The 24,765-nt window shown below is 40.7% G+C and overlaps 1 protein-coding gene across 3 annotated transcripts; it reads right to left on the bottom strand.

The window, feature by feature from the left end:
- Positions 1–99: 99 nt before the first annotated feature.
- gdpd5a (glycerophosphodiester phosphodiesterase domain containing 5a) lies at positions 100–24,229 on the bottom strand. 3 transcript variants are annotated; one of them, XM_035626738.2, is made up of 16 exons: positions 23,765–24,228; positions 15,332–15,506; positions 10,087–10,190; positions 9,850–9,943; positions 9,700–9,759; positions 9,525–9,623; positions 8,732–8,825; positions 7,799–7,944; positions 6,310–6,392; positions 5,982–6,132; positions 5,629–5,850; positions 4,981–5,126; positions 4,268–4,415; positions 3,802–3,884; positions 2,436–2,548; positions 100–1,488 (listed from the first exon to the last, which is right to left on the bottom strand). In XM_035626738.2, exons 2-16 carry the CDS (start codon positions 15,446–15,448, stop codon positions 1,412–1,414), a joined length of 1,737 nt encoding a protein of 578 aa, XP_035482631.1. In that variant the 5' UTR covers positions 15,449–15,506; positions 23,765–24,228; the 3' UTR covers positions 100–1,411. The 3 variants fall into 3 exon arrangements, with proteins under 3 accessions (XP_035482631.1, XP_035482629.1, XP_035482632.1); XM_035626736.2 differs by having other exon boundaries at positions 5,620–5,850; XM_035626739.2 differs by lacking the exons at positions 100–1,488; positions 2,436–2,548 and adding an exon at positions 2,608–2,789 and having other exon boundaries at positions 5,620–5,850; positions 23,765–24,229.
- Positions 24,230–24,765: the final 536 nt, after the last annotated feature.

The raw sequence follows: 24,765 nt of genomic DNA on the forward strand, positions 1-24,765 counted from the left end.
TCATAAAATATAGTTTAAAAAAAATGTACATTTCGACCTGATGATGGCAATAAAGGAAAATTAGGTGATCAAAAACATCATCAGGATTCAAAACCTGCATGTTTTTCAAGGAGAAAAGATCACTTTTATTAAACAGTTAACAAGTAACAGTAGTTTTCTACCCCTATTATTTAACTATTTTTTCAACAATGTTCTACCAGTCACTTCATTTATCAAAAAGGCAGCCATGTGAAAGATGTAATGACTAATATGACTATAAAGTAAATCAATCATGACAGAAAGAGGCAGAAAAAATATTAGCACCCCGCGCCAGAAAATACCTTCATCCCAATCAATCTGCAAGAAAACATATGCCCAAATCTGTCTATCACACTTCAAAGTGGATGTCAGTCATAATGATAATGAATGCAAACATAAAATATGCTGTATGTCCAAACCATTGAAAATCTTCTAATGGAAAATATATGTATATATATAATATTTACATCAGTGTATATTACCGAACAGTACAAAGCTCATTTCCTCTGTTATAAAACAACAGCACAGTAAATTACAAGGAAAAATACAACAGTACAGCTTTATTAGCTCACAAAACTTTGGAGAAGGTCACTCAAGCAAATTGACTGAACAGAAAATCTTCAGATGCAGTGTTTGGCCCAATAACCACATAGATCAACATATCTGTAACTAGTAATGCTGAATGAGTGGTTTCTACACTACAAAGTGAGTTTAAGTTGTTTTAAACAAATGTATTTATTACAAAGAAAAACAATTGCAGTTTAACCCGGTCAGTGACAGCAACTCTATCTGACTTGACACGATTTTCACCTTGTGGACAACTATGACCTGGATGAAAGATAATCTCCACATCTTCATTTCCAGTTTATTTGCCTATTCGTCAGCAATCCCATTAAGTGGCCACATCATCACAAACATGCCATATTCAGCCATGTTCCCGGTGAAGATTCTGAGGATGTTTGCAATGTTGAAAGTGATAGCCTTTGACAGGGCCACTTTAAGTAAATACTGGACTCCAGTGTTTTAGAGCAGTGTGGTTTAGACTGGCAGTCTTGTTCAGAGTGAGGGAAAATACACACTCAAAGTACAGTATTAATTATTAATTATTATTAAAAACATATAAGTGGTTGTTAGATGACAACAGGTTGCATTGATAATACCAGTTTACAAATATGTTTAAACAACTAAAATACAATTACCTTGCACGTAAGCAAGGGAATAATCAATCATTTTTAAAACTGTCCATACAGTAAAAACATTCATAGTCCATACAAGATTTGGTATTCTGTCATCAGTTCTGGGGTAAGTATCCCAATACTTGTGGAACCATTTCCCTTGTGTGCTCCTTTTTCTTCTGACCACAAAATGATTTTTCAATGCAGCGACTGGGGCCTTAATGAGAGTATCCTGCGTGGCCGTTCTCGGGATAAAGACAAAGGTCCTCTGTACTGCTGAGCCCATTGTTGAGTTCTGAAAAAGATTACAGAAGAAGTATGAAGGATACTATAACTGGATTGCACCAACAGCTACTAGTAGACCGCAGGACAAAGCACATCTCTTTTACTTAGACGATGCATGTTGTCCAGGGGGATATTTACTGGGCCTACTGCAAATTACACCAGGTTTCTGTGTATATATTGTAATATTGTTGAAGAACAGCAAGCATGTATTCATCTACCACGATTAAGTTTATTTGTGCAGCGCTATTAGTTAAATAGCCTAATGCTCAAAGATCAACCACTTCGGTTGACTGATTTTTGGAGAAATACCTACAGTACTAAATACTTACATTATAAAATACAGATCAATAAATGAATAAATATATGATGTAAAGACAGAGGGAATCGCATAACAGGCCTATTTATAAGAGTGCACAAGAGGCCGCTGCAGAAAACAAACTAAAAATCCCAGGCTGTTGCATCGTGGGCCATTTGTCTTTTGTTGTGGTGATGATTTACTGTAAAGTTATAGAGAATCTATACATTTTCTGCATAATGTTCAACCTTTTTTAATGGCTGTACGATAGTGCTTTCATTCCCTCTTACAAATGTAATTAAAACCTTAAAGCACATACTGAATGGGCTGCAGTGTACAGATAACACTGTTTATTGTTTAGCAAGATGCAACTCTACGTTGAACCTGATCACCCTGTGATGGTATGAAAAACTGGACGCAGGTCTTCTCCCACCTCTAATTTGCATAAACATCCATGTTATCTAGTTGTGAAATTTCAGAAACGTCATAATGGCTATGTGCTTTGATAATAGATCATCACAAGAGCTGATTTGGGAGGTTACAAGACAAATGTAAAAACAGCGACATGACTGTATTTACACATGGATGTTCTAAATGTTTGCTCTTTCCATTTACAACCTGACTGACACCATTTCCAGGTGTGAATGTGGTCAGACCTCCACCTGAGAATATGAGCCTCTCCTTCATGATGTTGACGTCTCGACTGGACCGTCGCGCCACAGCACTCAGCATGATCTGCTCTGGGTTATAGTTCTGCATCCCGCTCATCCTCCACCTATTACAGCACACACATGATTCCACATGAGGCAGTGTCAGTACATTTTTTCGATATCAGTAAAAGTGCTACATGTAAAATGATATGGTGGCACACTTATAAACAAGAGGGAAACAAGTGCAGGGACAAAAAGGGAAGGAATCGGCCTTCTGGTGTTGGGCAGAAAAGGCACAAGGAGAAGTGACAAGGAGGCAGAAACAAAGACCAAGGCAGTGGCAGCAGTTACCTGATCATATGATAGCTGACAGATGCCAGGGGGCAGCGGAGGAAGGTGGCATGCAGATCAGGCAGAGCAAAAGCACAAGGAGGACACGAAGAGAGTGAGAGGTTATAGCACGGAGGAGAAACATGGAAACATTCAGGGGACAAAAGAGAGGAGGGAAAAGAATTAAGAAAAAAAAGAAAAGAGCAGAACGAACAGTCAGTGAAGAAACAGCGGCCAGTACAAAGGCCAAAGCTCAGTTCAGGTCCTATCAGACTCAGAGACTGGTGTCAGCAGCTACATCTTTTAACGTTTGGTTAATACTGAACATATTTAGCTAAGCTACATTTAGATATTATTTGATTAAACACACACTGTTTTAGAAGACAAAATAGTTATCATATTAATTACAATGATCAGCCACAACAAAAAACAGCGGACTGTGTTTCTGTGTAATAAAAGCAACACATGTTTCTGGAGATACATGCTGCTATTGAATGTAGAGATGCGAGTACTACAAATTGCATTCACCTACATCAGCAGGGGCTGAGGCAGGGGTGCAAATCTGAACAAGTTATTAGTATCTGCATGCTCAGAGGCCACGAGAAACCTATTTTGTCTTTGCATATATCTATTGGTTGAGACTAATTTAACTGAGGATTAAGATTTTGCCTTAGTTCTATTTAAATCATTTTTCAAATGCCTAGAGAAGTGAAAGGAAAGAGTGGTAAGACAAAATTAAAACATGATTGGGTCTTTTTTTTTCCTGTGCTATTAATCGTCTCGTCACCCCTCAGATTTCTCTTGTGACCCCTTGTGTCCTGACTCCCAAAGCTGGAAACCCCCGGACTAAATTTGATTATCCATCACAAATTATGTAGCATGAAGCAATGACACAGACCAAATACAACGATGCTCATTTAGAACTGAGGTCAGAGAACGAATCCGGTCACTGTTACGACAGGTGCTTATGCATTAAATGTACGTTCAGTAGTTGGCAGCGTACGCCTGTGCCTTTCAGCATGATGGTCACAGTGCAAACTGTACTTACTTCTGGAAACAGAAAATCCCTACGACTACGGCGAGAGACACGAGATCTGAAGTGATCCAGATGAATCTGTAAGCGTTCCGGCTCTGCAAGACAAAGAAAAAAAAAGAAGAGAAGAGGTTTCCAGTCAGCACCACTGGAGGTCCCCATCGACACGCATGCGTCCTGAAGCTAATACAACACACTGACTGAAGCGAAAGCATGTTAGACAGCCACGTTTCAGTTCAGGTCTGTCCTCTTGTCTCATGTCGGACCCTTTCCCAGGGTCCTGTTGTTGTCTGACGCCACGCTGAGCTCCCTCATGTTTCTCTGCGTCCTTGAACTCAAGTCGTGCTGGGCCCTCGTCAGTCTCCGTCCTCTCTCCTGCTGTCCTCTTGTCTCTCAGTGTGACCTTGTGTGTGTGTGTGTGTGTGTGTGTGTGCGCACGTGCGTACAGTATTTGACAGAGAGAGAGAGGAGAGCTGTTTACCATGAGCCAGATGGGGTAAGGCACCTTTCGGAGGACTTGAGGGGCATCAGAGGACACAGAAGGCACCCCGCTACACCACAGAATGGAGTAGAGCCAGGGCTCATTCACTGGGTAGACGGTCACACTCACGTTATTGATCAGATACTCCCTGGGAGAAGGAAAAATAACAATGTGAGCGCTGAAAATAAAATGTGCTCCTCACTTCATTTTAGTCTCTTGTCGCTGCTCCCGCACGATCATTTGCGACCTTTTTAACGCTAATATTCAATCATATACGTTCATCCTTATCATTGCATATCTTAATGAGTTTATCTACCTTATTAATAACATGAAGTGAATCATTGTGTTTAACTAAATTAGGAATTAGAAAATTAAGAATGAACATTCACTTTGTTTCACACAAAGAAGGAGGGAATGAGTCAGAGATAGGATAAACCAAAACAGTTGAAAACACAGGCTAGTGGAGTCAAAACTTCCCCAAAATTATCCAGAGAATATTAATTGGAGCATGAAAGACATTTGATTGGTTGTAGTAAATTTGGTAAAAAGTAAACATCCATAGGAGAGAAGTCCGAATTACGATGGCCATTTACTTTTTTGAATGTATTCTTCTTCCACATAGTGCATGAAACATCAACAAAGCCCCCTCTCATCTCCTTCACATTTTTTCGGAGCACTTTCCTTGTAGCCTGGCAGGAGATGACTGCTCTTACTGTATGTCTTTGTGGTTGGCCTTGCTGTAGTGGAGGGTCAGGCTTGTGATTCCCCTCTGCCTTATCTCCGCCAGTGACAGCCTCTCAGATGTGGACTGCTGCAGCCCCCGAACCCTCCCCCTGTCGGTGTCCGGGGTCCACGTCACCTGGCAGAAACACATATGACGTGGGCAGACCCTGATCAGACAGCATCCAGTATGTGCTTCAAGAATTTCATGATACAAAGGTGCTCCTTGTAGGCTTTCAAATATCAATATGATGTGGACAAATTCACTCCGATAACTTAGCAAACAGGAAGTAAAAAAAGGACCTCTTTTTTTGTAACTACTTTTCCCATAACCCATTCTTCTTTTTGGGCTAGATACCCTACTCTTCTGGTCCCTGGTGCCACAGTACAAGGTTCCATTGGCCTTTCAGTGCTTGCAGCAGTTTTCAACAGCTTTCAGCTGGAAGATCAGAGCCCTCGAAGATTTCAGTGCCATAAAGCAGTTTCCCATTGTTCTCCAGAGTGGCTCCCAAAGTCAATGAATTACTAGCTGCCTATCTACCAAGGAACTGTTCATGTACACGATTTGCTATGGTTGGAGTTCTACAAGCAGCACCTTTAAGTTATTGAAGAATGATTATGGAGAGACCTACAGTCCTCACCCTCTTCTGGGAAATCCCTGCTTTCTGCACAGCCCACAGCGTGTCCATGAACCAGCTCCGGTAGCGTGGGTGCTCTGGTCGAGGTCGGTGCACATTAAGCAGTGCAGAGCTGTTGGCCCTGGCTGCCAGACGCAGCATCTCCACCAGGCTGCAAACCGTCTGGTTGCCTATTCTGCTGCGGTCCCTCGCTGTCAGAGTTTCCACAGTCCAGTAGGGGTCACTCTGGAAGCAGGGGAAAGCAACCGAGGCATACAGCGAGATGAAATGGCTCTAAGCATAGAATATTTTTTGTAGAATGAGAAGTTGTGCATTAACAAAATGGTGGTGAGCTGAGGTGATGCGGATGTCAGTACCTCCAAAAACCACTGGCCGGCATTCAGAGAACGAATCTCTGTCCAGTTGAAGAAAGAGGCGTCATCAAACTGTCTGGCAGGAAAGACCTTCCCAACGTCTGTGGTTCGCCTCAGTGTGCGGTCTCGCATGAGGAATGGAACCCCATCCACACTAGGAGAAACAAAGTGGTCAGAAAATGTTGTACCTTAGATTACATATTTTGTCGTATTAAATATAATCATTCCTACTGAACAAACTAAAGATACATGGAACTTCAGAGCACCCAGATGTGATCAAACCTGAATTAATTACGCAGGAGTTAAATGTTTATTTGTGTCGGATAATAACCTGATTGTGACGTCTGCCTCCAGGGAGCTGACTCCATGCTGCAGGGCTCTGTTAAAGGACACCATGGTGTTTTCTGGGGCCAGCTGGAGCAGAGAGAAGACAGAAAGAAGGAGTTGTGAGAGTAACTATGTGTAGAAAACACATCAACAGGCAGTGATAGAATCAAAAATCCACATATACATAGAGAAACATGATTTATTGAAGTCACAGGATGAGGTAATTTAAAATGAAACCCAATCCTTTTTCATGCATATCTACATATCGCCAGTGTTTTATATATTTAAAAAAGAGATGATAGCATAATATCAAATATGCTTCAATACAGCCAAGACACTAAAATACAGCTACCTCCAAGTCAAAAGTAAGCAGAATAGCAGTGCCATCTCAGCTTCAGACTAGTGGAAATAATGAGATGTGCTAAGGTTAAGTAAACTTTAAATTACAAATGTAAGAGTAGGCCTATTAAGTCTGTGGTTCGGATATGGATGCATGATCTTTAGTGATCATTTAACATTGTTTGTGTGCGTGTGTGTCTATGTGTATGTGTGTGTCTGTGTGTGTGTGTGTATGTGTGTGTCTGTGTGTGTGTGTGTATGTGTGTGTATGTGTGTGTCTGTGTGTCTATGTGTATGTGTGTGTCTGTGTGTGTGTGTGTGTGTGTGTGTGTGTGTGCGCGCTTGTATATGTGTGTGCCTTTGGGAGGTAGTAGGAAAACACAGCTCCGAAAATCAATGCCAAGTGCTCATTGTGGGATTTGTTGGTGTACGAGTGATTTAGGAGAACAGAATTGACGAGTGGTCGTGACCTGTCGTAGGAGTCACATAAATTAGTCTGCTGTCAATCGAACCACATTTTTCCACTTATGGGTCGTTTTTTCATCGAATTTGAAGCAAATTATGCATATTTAAATTAAATTAAATTAAATTAAATGTAAATAAATATATATATTTATTTTTTTTCACCTCGTGAAATATCTTTGGCAGTTGGCATGCATGTTGTGCAAAGGCATACGGAGTTGCTGGCTTCAGTGTCAGTTGTTTATTTTCACCATGCAAACTATTTTCAAATCATCTACCTAAAATTCATTCAAATTAGCTCGTGACATCTCTAGTCAACCTGCAGACGAGACAGAAGCATCATAAGCGTCATATGCACACTCGTGCCGGTGCTGTGGTAAAGAGCACAGTTGGTGATGTGAAGGCAGGTGGATGAGCCTTATCACAACTGTGTCTAAAATGTCAAGCCTCAATTACATTTCTTTGTCATAAAGGTTTGATAACGACATCTAAGGAATCATTGACAGATTAAAATATGTATATATATATATCTTGGCCGATGTATCAGTATCGGAAATCTTTTACTAGTTTGGGCTCTGGTATGAAAATATGACAGGTCGAAGCAGTTTCATGTCTTCCCCACAGAGCTAAACACCAGACATTTGAACAGTTAACTGGATCAGACAGTTAGCTCTGGCAAAGCACCAACGCACCATAGGAGCTCCCCGTCGACCAATGATGTCTGGCCGAGGTTTGAGGCTGTGGCGGTCCATGATGCAGGGGCAGGTGAAAGTGAGCGGTGCCAAATTGACAGCCAGGAGGATGATGATGTAGCTCAGCAGCACCAGCACCTGGAAATCTACGTTGGACAAGTAAGAGGGTTTTAAAAGTCATTTTATTCATCTTCTGCTCCTATTGTTCTGTCTACATGTCATGAAAAAAAAGGCGTTTTGTTTGTGATGATTATTTATACTGACGGTTTTCAGAACCAGTGGGTATGCCTTTCTCAAAGGGGACAATAATTTGGTAATACTGGAAAATTCAGACAAATACAGGAAATCACTGGAAAGTCCATTTAGTATGGGGACAGTACATACAGTATGTGCATGTACTGTATAATATCTTTGTGTGTTACCCAAATATTACATGATAACATTTTTTACTAGAGTGAAATATTCATTTAATTTACAATAAATGTGATGAAATGAATTTTTCTATGATACTGACGGGAGTTAATAATAAAAAATCTACATACTGCACTGCTGACAAAAATACTTAAATTTCAAAAAATGGGGGAAAATATACATACATATATTTTTTTTCTAGTGCACCCATATCATTTTTCCGGTGACTCACATTAGCAGTGCACCCTTTAACATACCGCCAACAGTGCCAGTCTGTACCAAACTGCTGTATGCACTTTAACGATAATGAACATACAGGTCAGGTTGACATCTAGACATTTGGACCCACCTCTAATATAAAAAGTGAAGAATTTCAGGAGCCTCTCAAAATCACTTGGAATTAAACTACAAACCTGAACCAAACCTACAATCATAAAAATGATCTGATCAGCCCTACTTTTCTCATTATAGAGGTGGAAAGCAGACATTCTGCCCCACGGATGACAGGGGATGTTCACTTACTGGATCTCTCTCTGCGGACCACATATCCTGCTACCAACCAGCTAAAAGCTGTGAGTGTTGCCAGGGCACCAATGTGCAGGAATGGTGCTGTAGACTGTTGACAAAACACACATGCGGAAGAGTTTTATGAATGACATATGTGCTATGGTTTTTCATCTGTACAACGTTGCTGATTCACTTCCACTGATGTTATAGCCATATTGGGAGAGGAAGCCCCGACATAGTACACCCTGCAGCAGTTGTTCAACATCCAAGACCCAGAGGTTTGTTCCAAGTGTCAACACTATGTGCAAGATGTACGTTTGGACAGGGTTAAAATTAATGCAACGTCCTGATAGGAAAGTTTGAAATTTTGAGAAATTAGCTGATTTGCTTTTTTACAAAAAAGAGATTAAAAGATTGCTACCAGTCTCACTGTTTGTACAATATGAAGTTACAGCTTGTAGCTCTTACTTTATTTTGATGAGACAGATTTATCTTCTTAATTTACCTTTACTAAGACCAAATACAAGTCATCCAAATATCACATGGTGAAGGCCCATTAGGTTTCTAGGTTTCAGAAATCTCCTTTTCTCTAATATTGGAACAAACACAACATTTATATCTCTCATTTGAAAAATTTATCACTACATTCCGTCACCTCAGCTGCAAATTTAGGTGCATAGTGCACACATTTATTTTATTAGAAATTACAGTCTACATATAGAACACTAAACATGCAAAAATATAAAAGCTAAATGAAAATGTGCAGTGAGTTTATGGCTGAGTCATGTCATCTTAATCCTGCACTAACCTGCAGTGATACAAGCAGGATGTCCCACTCATCTCCCCATATGTCATCGACAGAGACGACCCCAGATATAGTAGTGAGCAATGTAGCCAAAACTCCAATCTGTGGAGATGAGATGCACAGTTATGAAGTCAAGTTATATTTCAAATTCATATCAAGAGTGTAAGAAGTAAATCACCTTGTGAACCCAGTAGAGATTCAGCTGCTGGCCCAAGGTTATGTGGAAAAGAGCTAAAATCTGAAACAGAACCAAGAATCGGTGAAATGTATCTTAACCCACCATTAAGTCTGCTAACATTTAGGACAAAAATAAAAAATAAATTGTTACCAGTAAGAATGTAATGTAGCTGAATCCCACGGTGGTGGATGCAAGGACGGGGATCGTCTCATCACGCCATTCTCCTGAGCGGTTGTAAACTGACCTGGAGTGTGAATAGGTTAGGGCTTACTGATCTACGCTGATCGTACAAGAAAAGTTGGCCTTCTTTGCCAACTTCCGTCCTTATCAAACATGCTGGTCATAAACAGCTTCTCCCACAGTGACATGGTGGGAAAAGTGACTCACCAGTTGAACTCGTTGAAATCATTTTGAGCCACCAACCAGAAGTAGGCCCAAAAGAGAAGCAAGAGGAAAGAACTGCACAAGATGATGAACCATGCACACTCCCACTGTAAAGGAGAACACAAAACATACTTCTTAATTATATACTAGGAATAGAGAACAAGCTCTGAGGGAAAAAATCAAGCAGTTATAATCAATATTTTGATGTCAACATTGGATCAAGTTATTGTGTTTTGTTAGTATTGATGAAACCACTGATAAATCCACCTGACTCTGAAGTTCCCCTCAGCTCAAAGGAGCTTCATAGAAGCTTTCATTTCATTGTTTCATGTTGTGTTATGTTTTATGGCCCCCAACTTTCCTGTTTTGGTTCACTCCAACAACTCTTGTAGTGTTGTTTCCAGACACAGCAGGCAGCTGTTTACAACAAGAAGCCTCTGAAACTCCATGCTCAGCACTACACAGCTGACATGAAATGTTTGCCCCTAGTTGGTTAACATTGTGGAGCATTTAGCAGAAAATATACATATATGCAGAATGCTAAATGTTCCACAATGAACGTGTATGCCGGATAGTTCTGGTCCTTGATTATGATTTTGCTAAATCATGTTCAAAGAAATTATATAATACCTGTGACTACATTACATCAGTGTTAGTGCGCCAAAATGTGTCTCAATGTCAGATTTTCTTATTAAATGTGATATACTGGGTGAACTAAGCATGAATGAGTGGTTGAAAGAGATAGGCCGGACAGAGGATAGTGAGAAAAAAAGAGACACACTGAAATTGATAGAAAGAGAAATTGAGGAGCTGGAAAAATCCAGAAACAAAGCCAGGACCATTAAACTACAAGTTATAGATTGTATTAATGTAGGGCCCACAGGGAGCTACAGTGGTTAAAGCAAATCAAAATGTATGTTGCTATGTTCACTTGTGGTTGACCATTGCTACTCAGGCTGCTGACAATCAGCTGTTGAGGTCTGTTGATGAGGTCTGTTGATGAGTTCTGTTGATGAGGTCTGTTGTTGAGGTCTGTTGATGAGTTCTCTTGATGAGGTCTTTTGTTGAGGTCTGTTGATGAGGTCTGTTGATGAGGTCTGTTGTTGAGGTCTGTTGTTGAGGTCTGTTGATGAGGTCTGTTGTTGAGGTCTGTTGATGAGGTCTGTTGTTGAAGTCTGTTGATGAGGTCTGTTGATGAGGTCTGTTGTTGAGGTCTGTTGATGAGGTCTGTTGTTGAAGTCTGTTGATGAGGTCTGTTGATGAGGTCTGTTGTTGAGGTCTGTTGTTGAGGTCTGTTGATGAGGTCTGTTGTTGAGGTCTGTTGATGAGGTCTGTTGTTGAGGTCTGTTGATGAGGTCTGCTGTTGAGGTCTGTTGATGAGGTCTGTTGTTGAGGTCTGTTGATGAGGTCTGTTGATGAGGTCTGTTGTTGAGGTCTGTTGATGAGGTCTGTTGACAAGGTCTGTTGTTGAGGTCTGTTGATGAGGTCCGTTGATGAGGTCTGTTGATGAGGTCTGTTGTTGAGGTCCGTTGATGAGGTCTGTTGATGAGGTCTGTTGTTGAGGTCTGTTGATGAGGTCTGTTGTTGAGGTCTGTTGTTGAGGTCTGTTGATGAGGTCTGTTGTTGAAGTCTGTTGATGAGGTCTGTTGTTGAGGTCTGTTGTTGAGGTCTGTTGATGAGGTCTGTTGTTGAAGTCTGTTGATGAGGTCTGTTGTTGAGGTCTGTTGATGAGGTCTGTTGATGAGGTCTGTTGTTGAGGTCTGTTGATGAGGTCTGTTGATGAGGTCTGTTGATGAGGTCTGTTGATGAGGTCTGTTGTTGAGGTCTGCTGTTGGACCTAGTAACCCGTGTGTAACTGCAGCTCTTAGTGGAATATGGGTTAAGTAAGTATTCTATTATGTCAGCGGGAGAAGAAGAACTATAGCAAAACAATCTTCAATCATGGCAAGTTACTCACAACAGCTTACTGAAACATGTTTTCAATTTTCTAATTATTTTAACCCCTTACTGTTTTGAAATATCGAGCAAAGCCATGGAAGAGAACATGTGCAACACCCAAGGACTCTTCCCTTCAGTAGTTAACAGGATTTGCAGTTAATGCCATATGAGGGGAGGTGTATAGTATGATAGGACAGTCAACAGATCCTGTTGAGCACTGATCAGCTTTGCACCACACTGCGCCTGGACCCACCGTTTACACTAGCTTACATAAGAGGCTGGGAGATAATCAGATGCATGTGCAGGAAAAGAGCAAATGGCCGTACTGATGAAGCTTTGGTCTCCACAAAGAAAGGCTTGCGAAGGGTCTGGTAGTCAGGAGAGGATGGTGCATGCAAATGCAACACGGAATATCTTCTAATGAATGAAAGATTCAGCCGGTAAAAATATGACAATATATGTGCAAGGATATGACAGTATCCAGGGGCTGTTTTAAATTGGTTTAGCTGGCACCTGCAGGTCAGGTGACTGGTACATGTCTATGTGGCACTGAGCCAGAGTCACGTTGTCCATTTAGCTCATGCAACCAAACAGCAAGGGGAATACAGTCGCATAATGGTTCCACGACTGCTGCTCTGTTTGAGATTTTCTTCCTGTTAAAAAGGGAGTTTTTTGTTTCTCCACAGTCGCCAAGTGCCTGCTCATTGTGGTAACTGTTGGGTTTCTCTGTAATAGTGTGAGGTCTTGACCTTACTATGTCAAGCGTAAAGCGAGATAATGTAACCTTTGATTTGGCGCTATATTAATAAAATTATACACCACAGCTACTCCAGCTGTGGTGGGCTTGCATTGGAGAAAAAAATCTGAAAGCCACTATGCGATGAGGTGCGAAAGAATGAGTGAAAATAAATTCTAGTATATTTCTGAAAATGTCATCAGATTAATTAAATTCCCTAATATAGCCTAATTTTCCATAAGGTAAATTACCACACTTCTCTATTTCCTGCCTATATGTCTCCGCAGAGACCTCTTGTCTGGCAGGTTAGGATTCCAGTAGAGAGAGGGCCACCAGCGGGGTCAGAGGAAGGCTGTGACTAACGGGTCAAGTAATCCCCGGCTAAGAAAATCTCCTTGGTGAAGAGAATGGTGACGAAGAGAAGCTTTGTCCACAGTAACTACTGTCAAAGTTCCCTTTAGCACTGGGAGAGTTAACTCTGCATCGACCAGCAGGGACTCCCTTTGACTAGATGGATAGTACAGACAGGACATTTTGAAGATATATTTTCCTGTATTTTCTGAAAAATAAATTAATACTGACATAAAAACAGTCCTTCTCAATGATTTGTAACAAGGGATATTAAAGAGATAATGCCTGATCTTTAAAACGAGAAATACCAGACAAACATTAGGGTTTGTCGTGCTGTCAAATTGCAGGCAACTCTCCCTGTGCAGCACACTTCAATTTCAGAGGAGCTGTGTGATCTCTGACACTTTCTCCCTGAGAGCTACAAGGTCCCTCCGTCTTTCCAAGTTGAACTGCCGGTACCAACCTTCTGACAGCACTCATAAATCCTGATATTTATGGATGCAGTGAAGTCAGCATGACGATAGGTCGCCATGCTGACTTCACTGCATGACGACCCTCTCCCTCCAGCTTCCCTCTGCAGATAAATAACGTATAGAATTGCCTGTATCCGACGACTGATAAAGAAAATCCTCATGTTGACGATAACAATAACATTGTATACACAACATGTATACACCATCAATTTTCTTGGAGTAAGGTGACGTTGCTGTTGACAATGAAGTGCACAGTTGCCACTGCAAAGATTCTGTACTGATGATTTCTAAAAGAACATAATGCCTAAAGCACATACAGTAGAAGGCATCGAGGCTGAAATCCACCGTGCATTAAAACACTGACCGTAATCATAATATCAGCCACACATCAAAGCGCTGCAGTGAATATGAGTGCATGAATGGTTGCCTCTATGCTGATGAATCTGTCTCCCCTCCAATAGCACTGTGTATTTGACCACATGATGCATTGTAAATTAAGAGGAAGAGAGAGAGAGAGAGAGAGAGGTACCTGTGTGCTAGTATTTTTTCCTCTTGGTCAGCACATCATCAGTGCCTGATTCACACATTCTGTAGATGGACTCATTTATGGCAGAGCCACAGGCTCTTTGTGATAACACTCCCAGCAGCAGTAGCTGTGTCTGCCCAGTGGCTGTCCAACACAGCTGGGTGTCTGGATCTGCTTTACACCCTGAACACTGCACTGATTCTGTTACTTGCTTTATTGTAAGGATCGCTGTCCCCAGTTACCAGGGCGTCGTCAAGAAGCCACTTAGGAATGTAAGAGGGGGAAAAATTAGGATGACATCAGCATATTTGATGGGTTCGTTTTAGAAACAACCTTTTTGATTTAAAAAGATTACTAAAAGGACTTTAAAGTAAACTTTGAATAAATAAAGCCTCAAATGAATTAGATAGCTTACTAACTCCTTAGAAAGAGAACATGAAGGTTAAGCTAAGATTTAATCAATTAGTTTTGACTCTGAAAAAAAAAAAAAAAAGAATAGAGGAAAGAAGAAGAAATAAAAAAATAAAAAATGTTACCTAGAGAATAAACCAAAGGCAAATACAAAGTACAAAGGATGCCACAATCAAAGTGACTGGACATACAGTATATTGCACTTGGGTTTGCTGTTGTGTAGTTGTCTGTTGCCTTTCTCAAAGCCCGACCTATTCTTTGGCCTTCAGAACCACAACATGGGAAAGAGTTCATTCATCCCTTAGGTGTGGTCAGGTTTCAGTGCAGCCTCAGCAGGACTGTGTAGTCTCATTATAAATCCTCTTTTGTTCTGCTGTACACAATGTACAGTGAGCCAATGGACACACACACACACACACACACACACACACACACACACACACACACACACACACACACACACACACACACACACACACACACACACACACACACACACACACACACACACACACACACACACACACACTCTACTCAATCATCTTTCTTCATGTCAATGCTTCTATTGGATATTTGTATTTGAGATCTGTGGCTTCTATCGTTTCTGGTACAAATGGAGAGAAAAACATTTCAACGTAAAGGTCTGTATCCTGTTGGCACTATCACTTGAAAATAACAACTTACCATAACAATAGTTCAGCAAAACAGTGAGTTAAAGTATGCTAAATATTTGATTAGTATACTAAACAAACAATAGAATTTGTATGATTGTTACCATGAAATCCATACTCAAGATCAGAGGTGTAATCTTACCCTGGAGCTGTCGTCTTGGGAACGCTGGTAGCGTTTCCAGCGGCAACCATAGATCCCAGTGACAAAGGACACAAAGACCTGCTTCTCATAGACCTGTAAGGGTTGGTGTTTCACCATGCTCCTTCAGCCTCAACGCACCACCAGTCCGTTAACATCCCACACAGGACCAGGAATCCTGACAAGCAACAAATGGTAGAGTTACTGTACAGTCAAAGATTAAGATCAGTCTTTGTACATACAATCACATTCTTCATCAACATGTCATGTCACGTCATGTTGCTGTCATATATTTTCACTAAACATAGTGAATGTGTCCATAGCCCTGGGCCTTGTTTAAAGTGACAACACCTGTGAAAAGAAGTCAACACACTAGTCAATGGTGAGTAATGTCTGTGACACAAACATAATAATATTGTGTGTGCTATGCCTTACAGTCAGTAGCCATCTAAGGATTTATGACTGTTGAAATGTGTCAAATGGGCATTGGTAGGCAGGGTTTACAATATCTATTGGTATGACTTAATCCATAAAAAAAGGATTAGAGTTATAAAAACAAAGAGTCAGATGGATACAGCACTTTGCCCTCAAACTCACTCCTGCCACAGTGAAAAGCTTGTTGCCTTGGTGGCAGGTAAAAATGTCTTGGCACAGAAGGTGTTGTTTTTCACAGCTTTCTGAAAGACTTGCTGCTGAGTCTTGTCTTTTTTTCCCCTTCAAGTTTCTTTATATCTCGAAAGAGATATTTTCACTTTTCTTTTTACGTATGTGAAGTACTATGAATCAATTTTAGTTCATGTAACCTACATTAATGTGAGTTATTCATAGGTCTAAAAATAAAACTGGATATTTCCGTCAATCTGAGCATGTGACCTTCAGGGCCTTCTGTTCTGTTTGTTTAATGGTGGGGCTTTACATCAGTCTGTTAGCGAATTGATCCTTTGGTCTAGACTGAAATATCCCGACAATTATTAGAAAGATCGCAATGAAATTATGTACAGACATTTGTGATCTCCAGAAAATGAATCCAACCGACTTTGATGATCCTCACTTTTCAAAACTAATAGTATCAAAAATATCTGAACCATTGGATGACTGTGATTGACATTTACAGATGTTCAAATCTGATGAGCCAGCTGGATTTCTCACATGTGAGAATCCATCTACTCCAAGCTATTTGCTTGTGGCTGAACTACAGGGGTTCAGACCAATCGGCGCTTTAGTTGTAATGACTGGGAGAAGGGACTGTTCTTCAATAATGATGGTAGCTCCTAAACAGGTTAGTGCCAATGCTGCAAAAGCATCAGTTATATCAGAACTGAAGAGTGTTTCTTCATTGAAAGAAGAACACATAACAGCTCTGAAGACTTTCCAGTTTTTGCTCTTCTCCCCAGCAATGGTGATATACGTTGATAGACGGATGGTTCATCCAATCACCTGCCAAGTTGTTTGTGAATCGGCTGCCCTCTTCTAAACAGTTTCTAACAAAGCCCAGGTTATTCAGGTGTAAATAAAATCTGGTGTTTCAGGTTACAGATATATAACAGCTTGTAAAAGCCTCTGCTTGAAAAGGAGGCGGTGGACAGACTAATCGACTGCAGATCACCTCTTCTGTTATCAGAGGCAAGCCCAAAGGTTGACATAGGAAGAGAGCAAGCTGTCACTCACCCTGCTGGCTGACACTAAGGCAAGCAGCAGCACTGTGTGATTTTGTCGATGACTTGGAAAGGCTTCCTAGGAGACTGCCTCTGAGGGGCAGCTACACAAGTGTCCCTGGTCAAACTTGCTTGTCCCCTGCAGGCAGCATTTTACTCCGCATGACAAGAGAAGATGGGTGAAGCATGTACCTTTGATGCAGCAGTCACTACACAATAGCCCTGTGTCCCAAAATAGAAATCCTCATACAATTCAATGAGACCCCTGAGTTAGTAAAGCAGGGGTAAAACTACTGAGGGGCTGTAGGGGATATTGCAAAAGCTCACCCTCCTTATACCATTTATGAAAACAGAGACCCCACAGTTACCACCACCATGGCCATGGCCACTTCCCTGGATCAGTCCACGAGCATGAGGTTTTCTTGATACTCAGCTGAAAAAAAATGTTTACCATATTGTTGACTAACCTATTTTTTGTTAAAAGGCGGCAATGAAAGGAAATTCCTCAGTCAAATAAAGGTGGATAAGGGAGTGTTTCCTAGTCAACAATCCCCAACAAAACAAACTGCTCCTTTGTCCTTATCTCTGAACAGAGAAATTACAGCATGAAGGGTGACGGGTGGCAGGCTGAATCTGTGTCTGTCTGTGTCTGTGTACTGCCCACACTCTGTTTCCATGTCTCTTCAAGATAGGATATCCTATAGTTGTCAAGATACTTCACCCTGAAACACAGATGTAAATTGCCATGGTGGCACTTGAGGTTCAAAGATGTAACCCATCCAATAGTTGCTGAGACATTTCTGGACCACAGTAGTTGACTGGCAATCTAAACTACTAGACCACTAGAGCCATCTCTGAAATCAAACCACATGCTACAATAGGCAAGTTTAGTAAAAGTTACTTTTGTTTTATGCAGAAAAAAAGGTGGATGAAATAAAAGATACAGCCGTGCAATCTTGGCATTCACTTCCATAATCATATGATGATGAATGATTGATTAATCCGAACAAACTGTAGATCATGTCTCCAAAGTTAAAGTGAATGCACTACTACACCATTTGATGTCACTTTCAAAGTTCATTCCTACCATATGCTCACAAATTATTTTTAGATCTACAGGATATAAGCCTCGGGTCGAGTTTATAGTCCTGTAGGAAACAGGGATACCTCCAAAAATTATTTGAGAACTATGCATGACGATACTTTCTGACTTCTGATGTCACTTACTATATCATATATATGAGGAGATTTATTTTTGCAAGATTTATTTTTGTATTTCTCATGTATATTAAGTAATTGAAATGGTTTAATTATCTATATTCATATATGTTGTGTTATGTTCTTCTATTTAGATCAGGAACAACATCCTATGGTGCACCTGGCCTGTAATGTTTTTGTTAAGATTGGTCAGGTAAAGCGCAGAGTGTTCAATCCAATTCAATTCAATTTTATTTGTATAGCGCCCTATCACGACATACATTGTCTCAAGGCACTATACATAGCAAGGTCAATATTACAATATTACAGGGAAAACCCAACAAATCCCACAATGAGCAAAGCACTTGGCGACGGTGGAGAGAAAAAACTCCCTTTCAACAGGAAGAAATCTCTGACAGAACCGGACTCAGTTGTGGGCTGCGGCATTTTGGATTAACTGGAGACATTTCACAGACTTATTGGGGCATCCTAGCAGTAATGAATTACAGTAGTCCAGTCTAAAAGTGACAAATGCATGGACTAGTTTTTCAGCATCCTTTTGAGATAGGATGTTTCTAATGTTCTTGATATTGCACAGGTGAAAGAAGGCTGTCCTATAGACTTGAAAGTTGCGTGTTGAGTTGCGCTATAGCTGAGACAGACATTAAATGTACCGAATAACAACGATTACGCTCGCCCCATGTTTTATCACAGCCCAAAACCACATTAATTGACTAAAACATCGTTAGGAGTGGAACATAACAACTCTTACGATGGTAAATGACTTTCTGATCAATACAAGCTTCAGATTTTCTCTCTAGCCCTATTATTTACAGATATATCTTGTAAAATATATTTTTCGGACCAAAATTTTTGTTGGCTTATCTCCAATCCGTCTGGAGATATCCTTCCAAATAATATTCCCACAAAGTCCAGTGAAAGGCTCTCCATGCCTTCTTGAGTTATTTGGTATACACATACAAACAAAAATCTAAAATTGTAATAAAAGCCTTACACAACCTTATTGGATATTGAGTGTCACATGCGTTATAGTACTTGTAAAATGTACTGTGTTGTGCATCATGTGTCCTGTTCAGCTTTTCTCAGGGGATAAGCCAGTGTTTGTTTTGGCTTCAGTGCTAATCTTAATCTGTACAACAGTGTTCAAAGGAGGAAACTGCTGTGCATCCACCTTGCAGGTCTTCATCCTTTCACTGTAGACTGGTTATTATATGGGAACTCCCATGCCTTAGGGAGCCTTCTCCTGTAATCAGACCAGTTGGCAGGTTCCCAGATTTCACATCCTGACCTTGTCCTCAAACAAGTGCCAACTGGAGCTGAAAGCACATGTGCCTTATTCCAGCCAGGTTGGTCTATTGTCTCTGTGGCTTTGGTAGCCTGGGACCCAGACGAATTCTGGGGACTCATTTCATTTGCTCTGCCAGACTGGGTCTGTTTTTCTCCCACAAAAACGGCAACACTCGTTCACAGACATTGTGGAATCATCATCATCACAGACATGTCCTCTCTGCTCGCTTTAGTCTGTTGACATTTTCGCGTCGCTCAACGGACGTCACATGATATGTTCCTTTATCTGGTTGTACGTCAATTCAATTGCGTCCGGACGGATTGTGGTCTGCTCCTCTTGGAAATCGTAAATGAACCGAGAGTTCCGAGGACTAATACGCATTTAGTATTAGTCTGGTGCAATTGTCACGGAACTAAGGTCGTGATGAAGAATAAAATATAGGGCCAGTCATGGATGATTTCAAAATGTGTCTGGTATGTATTTATTTACATGATGAAAAATGAAAAAATATTTTGACTTTCTTGTCCAGTAACCATACACTGGACTACAGGAACTAAAATGTATTACATCAGAGGTTACTCCCTTATTTTGATGAAATGGAAATGAGAAATTAGGTGCCATTTCTGTTTAACATCAGAGATAATGTACCGATATTCAGATGTGTTAAAGAAGCTAAGCTGTTTGGCTAATAATGGCAACATCATACATACATACATATATACATACACACATACACATATATGTGTGTGAGTATATATATATATATAAACAGAGAAAGAAAGAGAGCAAAGGGAACAGGGAACAATAATCGGAAAGTGTAAGGCAAAGTTTTTCTGAATCCTGAACGCCCATCAACACTTGACAGAAAAGATGAATCTGTCATCATCAAGTACCATTGTCTTCAACACACACTCTATTTACAGTACAACCACTGTGAGCACATGGACACACAACTGTGAGATACTGTACCTGTACACAATGTTCATTTTGATTAACCTGCATTTGCATGATATTTATACACTGTGGTTTATTTTACTGCACTTTGTGTTGTGATGAGTCAGCACTGCTGGCTTATTCGTTGCTGCACCCATTGTACAAAATGAATCGTACTGTTGATGTGACTCTGGTTTAATGTATATATACATTTTTCACGTTAATTCCATTATTTCTTCTAGCTAATGTTATGTTATGTACAATATAGTCTCTCTGCGATTTCAGGAAAAGCCTGAGAACTGTGCATTTTAAATCTGTACCTGTTGCATTCACAACATTTACCAGCACCTTGCAACTTTGTGAAGAAGAGAGCTCTCAAATGATGACTTTTATTCACCCAGGTTCACCTGTGCCCAGCCTCCAAAGACGACAGAGCTCTCTCTTGTGTTCTTTCTGTCGGCCTCTCATTGGGCTGGCTTCAGGCCAGTTTCCTCTAATGAACCTGCCATTTACCTGAGAGGACTATACTTCTCTCCATACTTCCTTGCCAGCTTCCAGAAGTAACCTGGTTAGTGTCACTGAGCTAATGGTGCTGCAGACACCTCGCTGTGTCAAAGTTGCTGGTGGAGTTAGAATTATCTGCTCATTGAATAATAATACAATAATCTATTAAGTCTCATCCGACCAACTGCCACAGAGCCTTTAGCATATTGGGCTAATAATAGCCTTTTATATCGGTCACTGTCGCCTCTTTCCATGCTTCATGAATTATCTATTTGCATGCATTAATAATATCCTTAATCTTTCACTGGATTTGGCCAAAAATAGATTCACCATTAGAGCCAAGTGCCCATTATCCACAATAGGGAGGAGATATGAGGGCAGAGACACACTTGTCACTGCCAATGTGTGTATTCTGAGCTTATGTCATCAACCATGTAGCCAGAAGACATGGTTCGTCTGAGACCTGGGGCATGTACTACGAAGGGAGTTCAGCATGCCCAGGATATGTTTTTCAGCATCTGGATTGAGTCAACCTGACATTGACCATTCTGGATAACCTGTACTACAAAGCTGGGTATCAACTGCCTCAGTTAACCCTGTGTTTTCATATCCAGCTACAAGCAAGTTCATGTGGAAGAAGCAGAGTCGTTAATTACAAGCGACATTGTCAGAACCATGAATAAAGTTTTTAATATCATACGAAAAGAAACACCAATACTTGCAGGCCAATTTGGTTAAAGCAAATTCTTTAGACATTCTACAAAGACAAGACATTCTACAAAGTGAAATGTAAATAATATGATCAAACATCAGAAGAAACAGAAAAGAACCGAAATATCTTTTTTTAATTTAAAGTCAGCCTGAAAATATAATGTAAATAAGCCAAGGAATTTACTATTTACTAGTTTACTATTGAGAAAATATTTGTCAGACGATGATCAAACTATTATGAAGAGAAGCTGAAGTGATGTCACACTGTTTCCGCTGCTGAAGCAGAGAGGAGAAGTTAATGTGTGATTTCGAGCTGCAGTGATAGAATAAGAAAGCAATGAAGCTTCAAATGAAGCTCTAATATTATTGAGTCTATGTATTTATTTAGAAACGGTTCTCAACAGCCCACGGAAGTGAAAATCCAATTCATAATCTGAACCAACATTTTAAATATTAGTCATAATGTCGTAACCCTCCAAGGTAGACTAACCATGAGCTATGAGGTTGTGAAACGATGGTTTGTGCACCTGTAGTCGCCATAAGTCTGTATGATATCAACCTTCTTTGAAAAAAAACATGTTTTATTCAGAATGGAATTGAGAATTACTGCACTACCCACAACCCTAAAGTCTATCATTGGCGTCTCTGATTGGTTGGAAGTCATTTGAAAGGCATTTGTAATGGTTTATGGGCATAGTAGTTCCTTCACTCTTAAAATAATTATCTTGTACCTTTGTCTTTTTTCTGTTTTCCAATTTTCTTTTGCAACGAATAGAATGTTTTACGGTAATGATTCATCTTGTGTTTTAATGTTTGCTTCCAGGCTTAAAACTCTTAATATAAGGATTTTATGAAACGTCAATGGAGTGAGAAAATCGTAAATTAACTTCTAGACTTCTAGAGCCGTTCTAAAAGTGGGCGGTCACTGCTGACCTCAATTGCTGCTGCGCTTTGTTGTGTGTCACGTTACTCTAAACTATTTGGTCCCAGTCAGGATCCTGTAGAATGATGACGCAGGTTTTCCAGTGATCTCATTGGTCAGTAGTTGGTCTAGTGACTAGTTTTGATCTCTTATCACAAGTTTAAACTGCAGCGGAGCAGGTTAGCCCTTCAGCAGAAGTCACCATGGCGATTTACCCCAGTAAGGGGAGAACCAGCTTCGTAGAACAGAACACCCAGAGTTGAACCTGAAGTTACCTCAGATACTGCAAATCCTGCTTCGTAGTTCAGGCCTCTGTTCTCTGGCCCTGCACATCACCAGCCAAGCAACACCAAGCAGCAGTGAGGCATTCTCTGATTCATTAAAGCTGATTTAAGTCTGACAGATAATGGTACAGAGAGAGATGACAGAAAACTAGTGGTCAGATACTGTATGTCTTCTACTAATCAGATTTGCTGAGGACAAAAGGACAAACCAATGTAATTAAAGCTTGATTCATTTGCCTGGCAAAGAAGAAGATGACACTACTCAGTTGTCAAATATGTGTTCCTTTAAAAAAATAAATAAATCCAAAAACCTACAACAGGTCATGAATAAGCCTTTAGATATTCTCATCACATATAAACATTCACTACAGGAAACAAATGAATTGCATGCTGGATACAAGGGAAACTTAATATTCTAATAATTCAATATTCAACCAAAGAGACTCTGGACCTCCTCACTCCAGTTTACCGTCCCAGACAGATGGTCTCCAGCAGCCAAATGTTGAATGCATGATGGGAAATGGAGTCATACCAAAGTCACTGAATGTGCCTTATTTCTCTGTGGAGATCATCTCCAACACAGGCAGTATGTTGGAGTATTATGTCTAACTGTGGCCTGTAACGTCTTCATCTACTAAACTTCCATCTGCCATCTCTATCATAATGTACGCGATTCAATATAATAGCTGCTGCTGCTGCTTCTGCTGAATGGTCTGCAGTGGTCAAACGAGCCATAACAGAATTGACTATGAATGAGAGTCTTGGATGGAGTGTGGATACATTGTAAGAAGACCATCCAGTGAGTACAGATCAACTCAAAACTCCAGCAAAGTGAAGGCCAAACACACCGCAGTGCCAAGTGACAGTCGCGTGGATTAGGTTTTCTGAAGATAATCCGATCGAGCGCGCACAGACACTTACCTCCACGACAGACTGAATGTATCCCACGACGATGAAAAACGCCAGGAGCTCTCGGTTATTCACTTATTTCCACGGTTGTTGACATACTGTCGTGTCTGCGCTTCTCCTGGACTTCACGGGTCCATGGGACAGGTCTGTGAAGTCACCTTCTGCGCCACTCATTGACAACCCGGTGGCGCGCGTCAGCCAACCTTTTGGCACTACTTCGGGTGCACGCGCGCTTTTACGCATGAACAATAGAGACGCGTTTCTACCCACGAGCGGACAGCGTCTCCTGCAGCGGAACCTCTCATCGGTGCTTCGAGTTAAGAACTGTAATCCGTCACACACGGTGAGGGCGGAGCCGTGCGCGACACTGCAAGAAGTCTTCCGCTTCTGAAACTCGCCACACGAACAACAGGTGTGTGTACTGGCCGGATTTTCTTACAGTGTGCACGGCGACTGGCACGGGCAGATGGACCTGGGCTGCAGCTCTGCAGCTCTGCAGCTTCACTGCTACCTGAGGACAAGCAGGGTTGTGTTGTGTTTTGTCAGCACTGTGATTCCAGTTTAAAGGATTAACGAACGGCAACTAGTGGCTTCATTAATGGCTATTTTCTAAAACTTTGAATGTTAAAAATCTGACTGGTGTATTATTTTATATTTAATTAAATTCATTCTTGACTGAAACCCCAAATTCATTTATTCCCTTTTCATTTAGCTTGAATCATGTTATGTTATGATGCTGGAAACATTGTAGCTGCATCTTCAACGTCAGCAACTTCATTGTTTCCAAGTAGATGCAAACATATTCGTATTAATGGCATATGAGTGAAAAATTAAGTTTTATAGAGGGGGATTTACAAGAACAACACCTTCAATTTGTGAATCAAAAATAAATAGCTATAGCAGTCAGGTTTGACCGCCTGTGATAGTGTGTTTTCAACTTTTTCATCTAGTTTCAGGACCTTTCTTATAACAAGAAATGAGTTACCGTCCGACAGTGTGAAATCATTCAAGCA

Source organism: Scophthalmus maximus, chromosome 2, assembly GCF_022379125.1.
Source record: "Scophthalmus maximus strain ysfricsl-2021 chromosome 2, ASM2237912v1, whole genome shotgun sequence".
NCBI lineage: Eukaryota > Metazoa > Chordata > Actinopteri > Pleuronectiformes > Scophthalmidae > Scophthalmus > Scophthalmus maximus.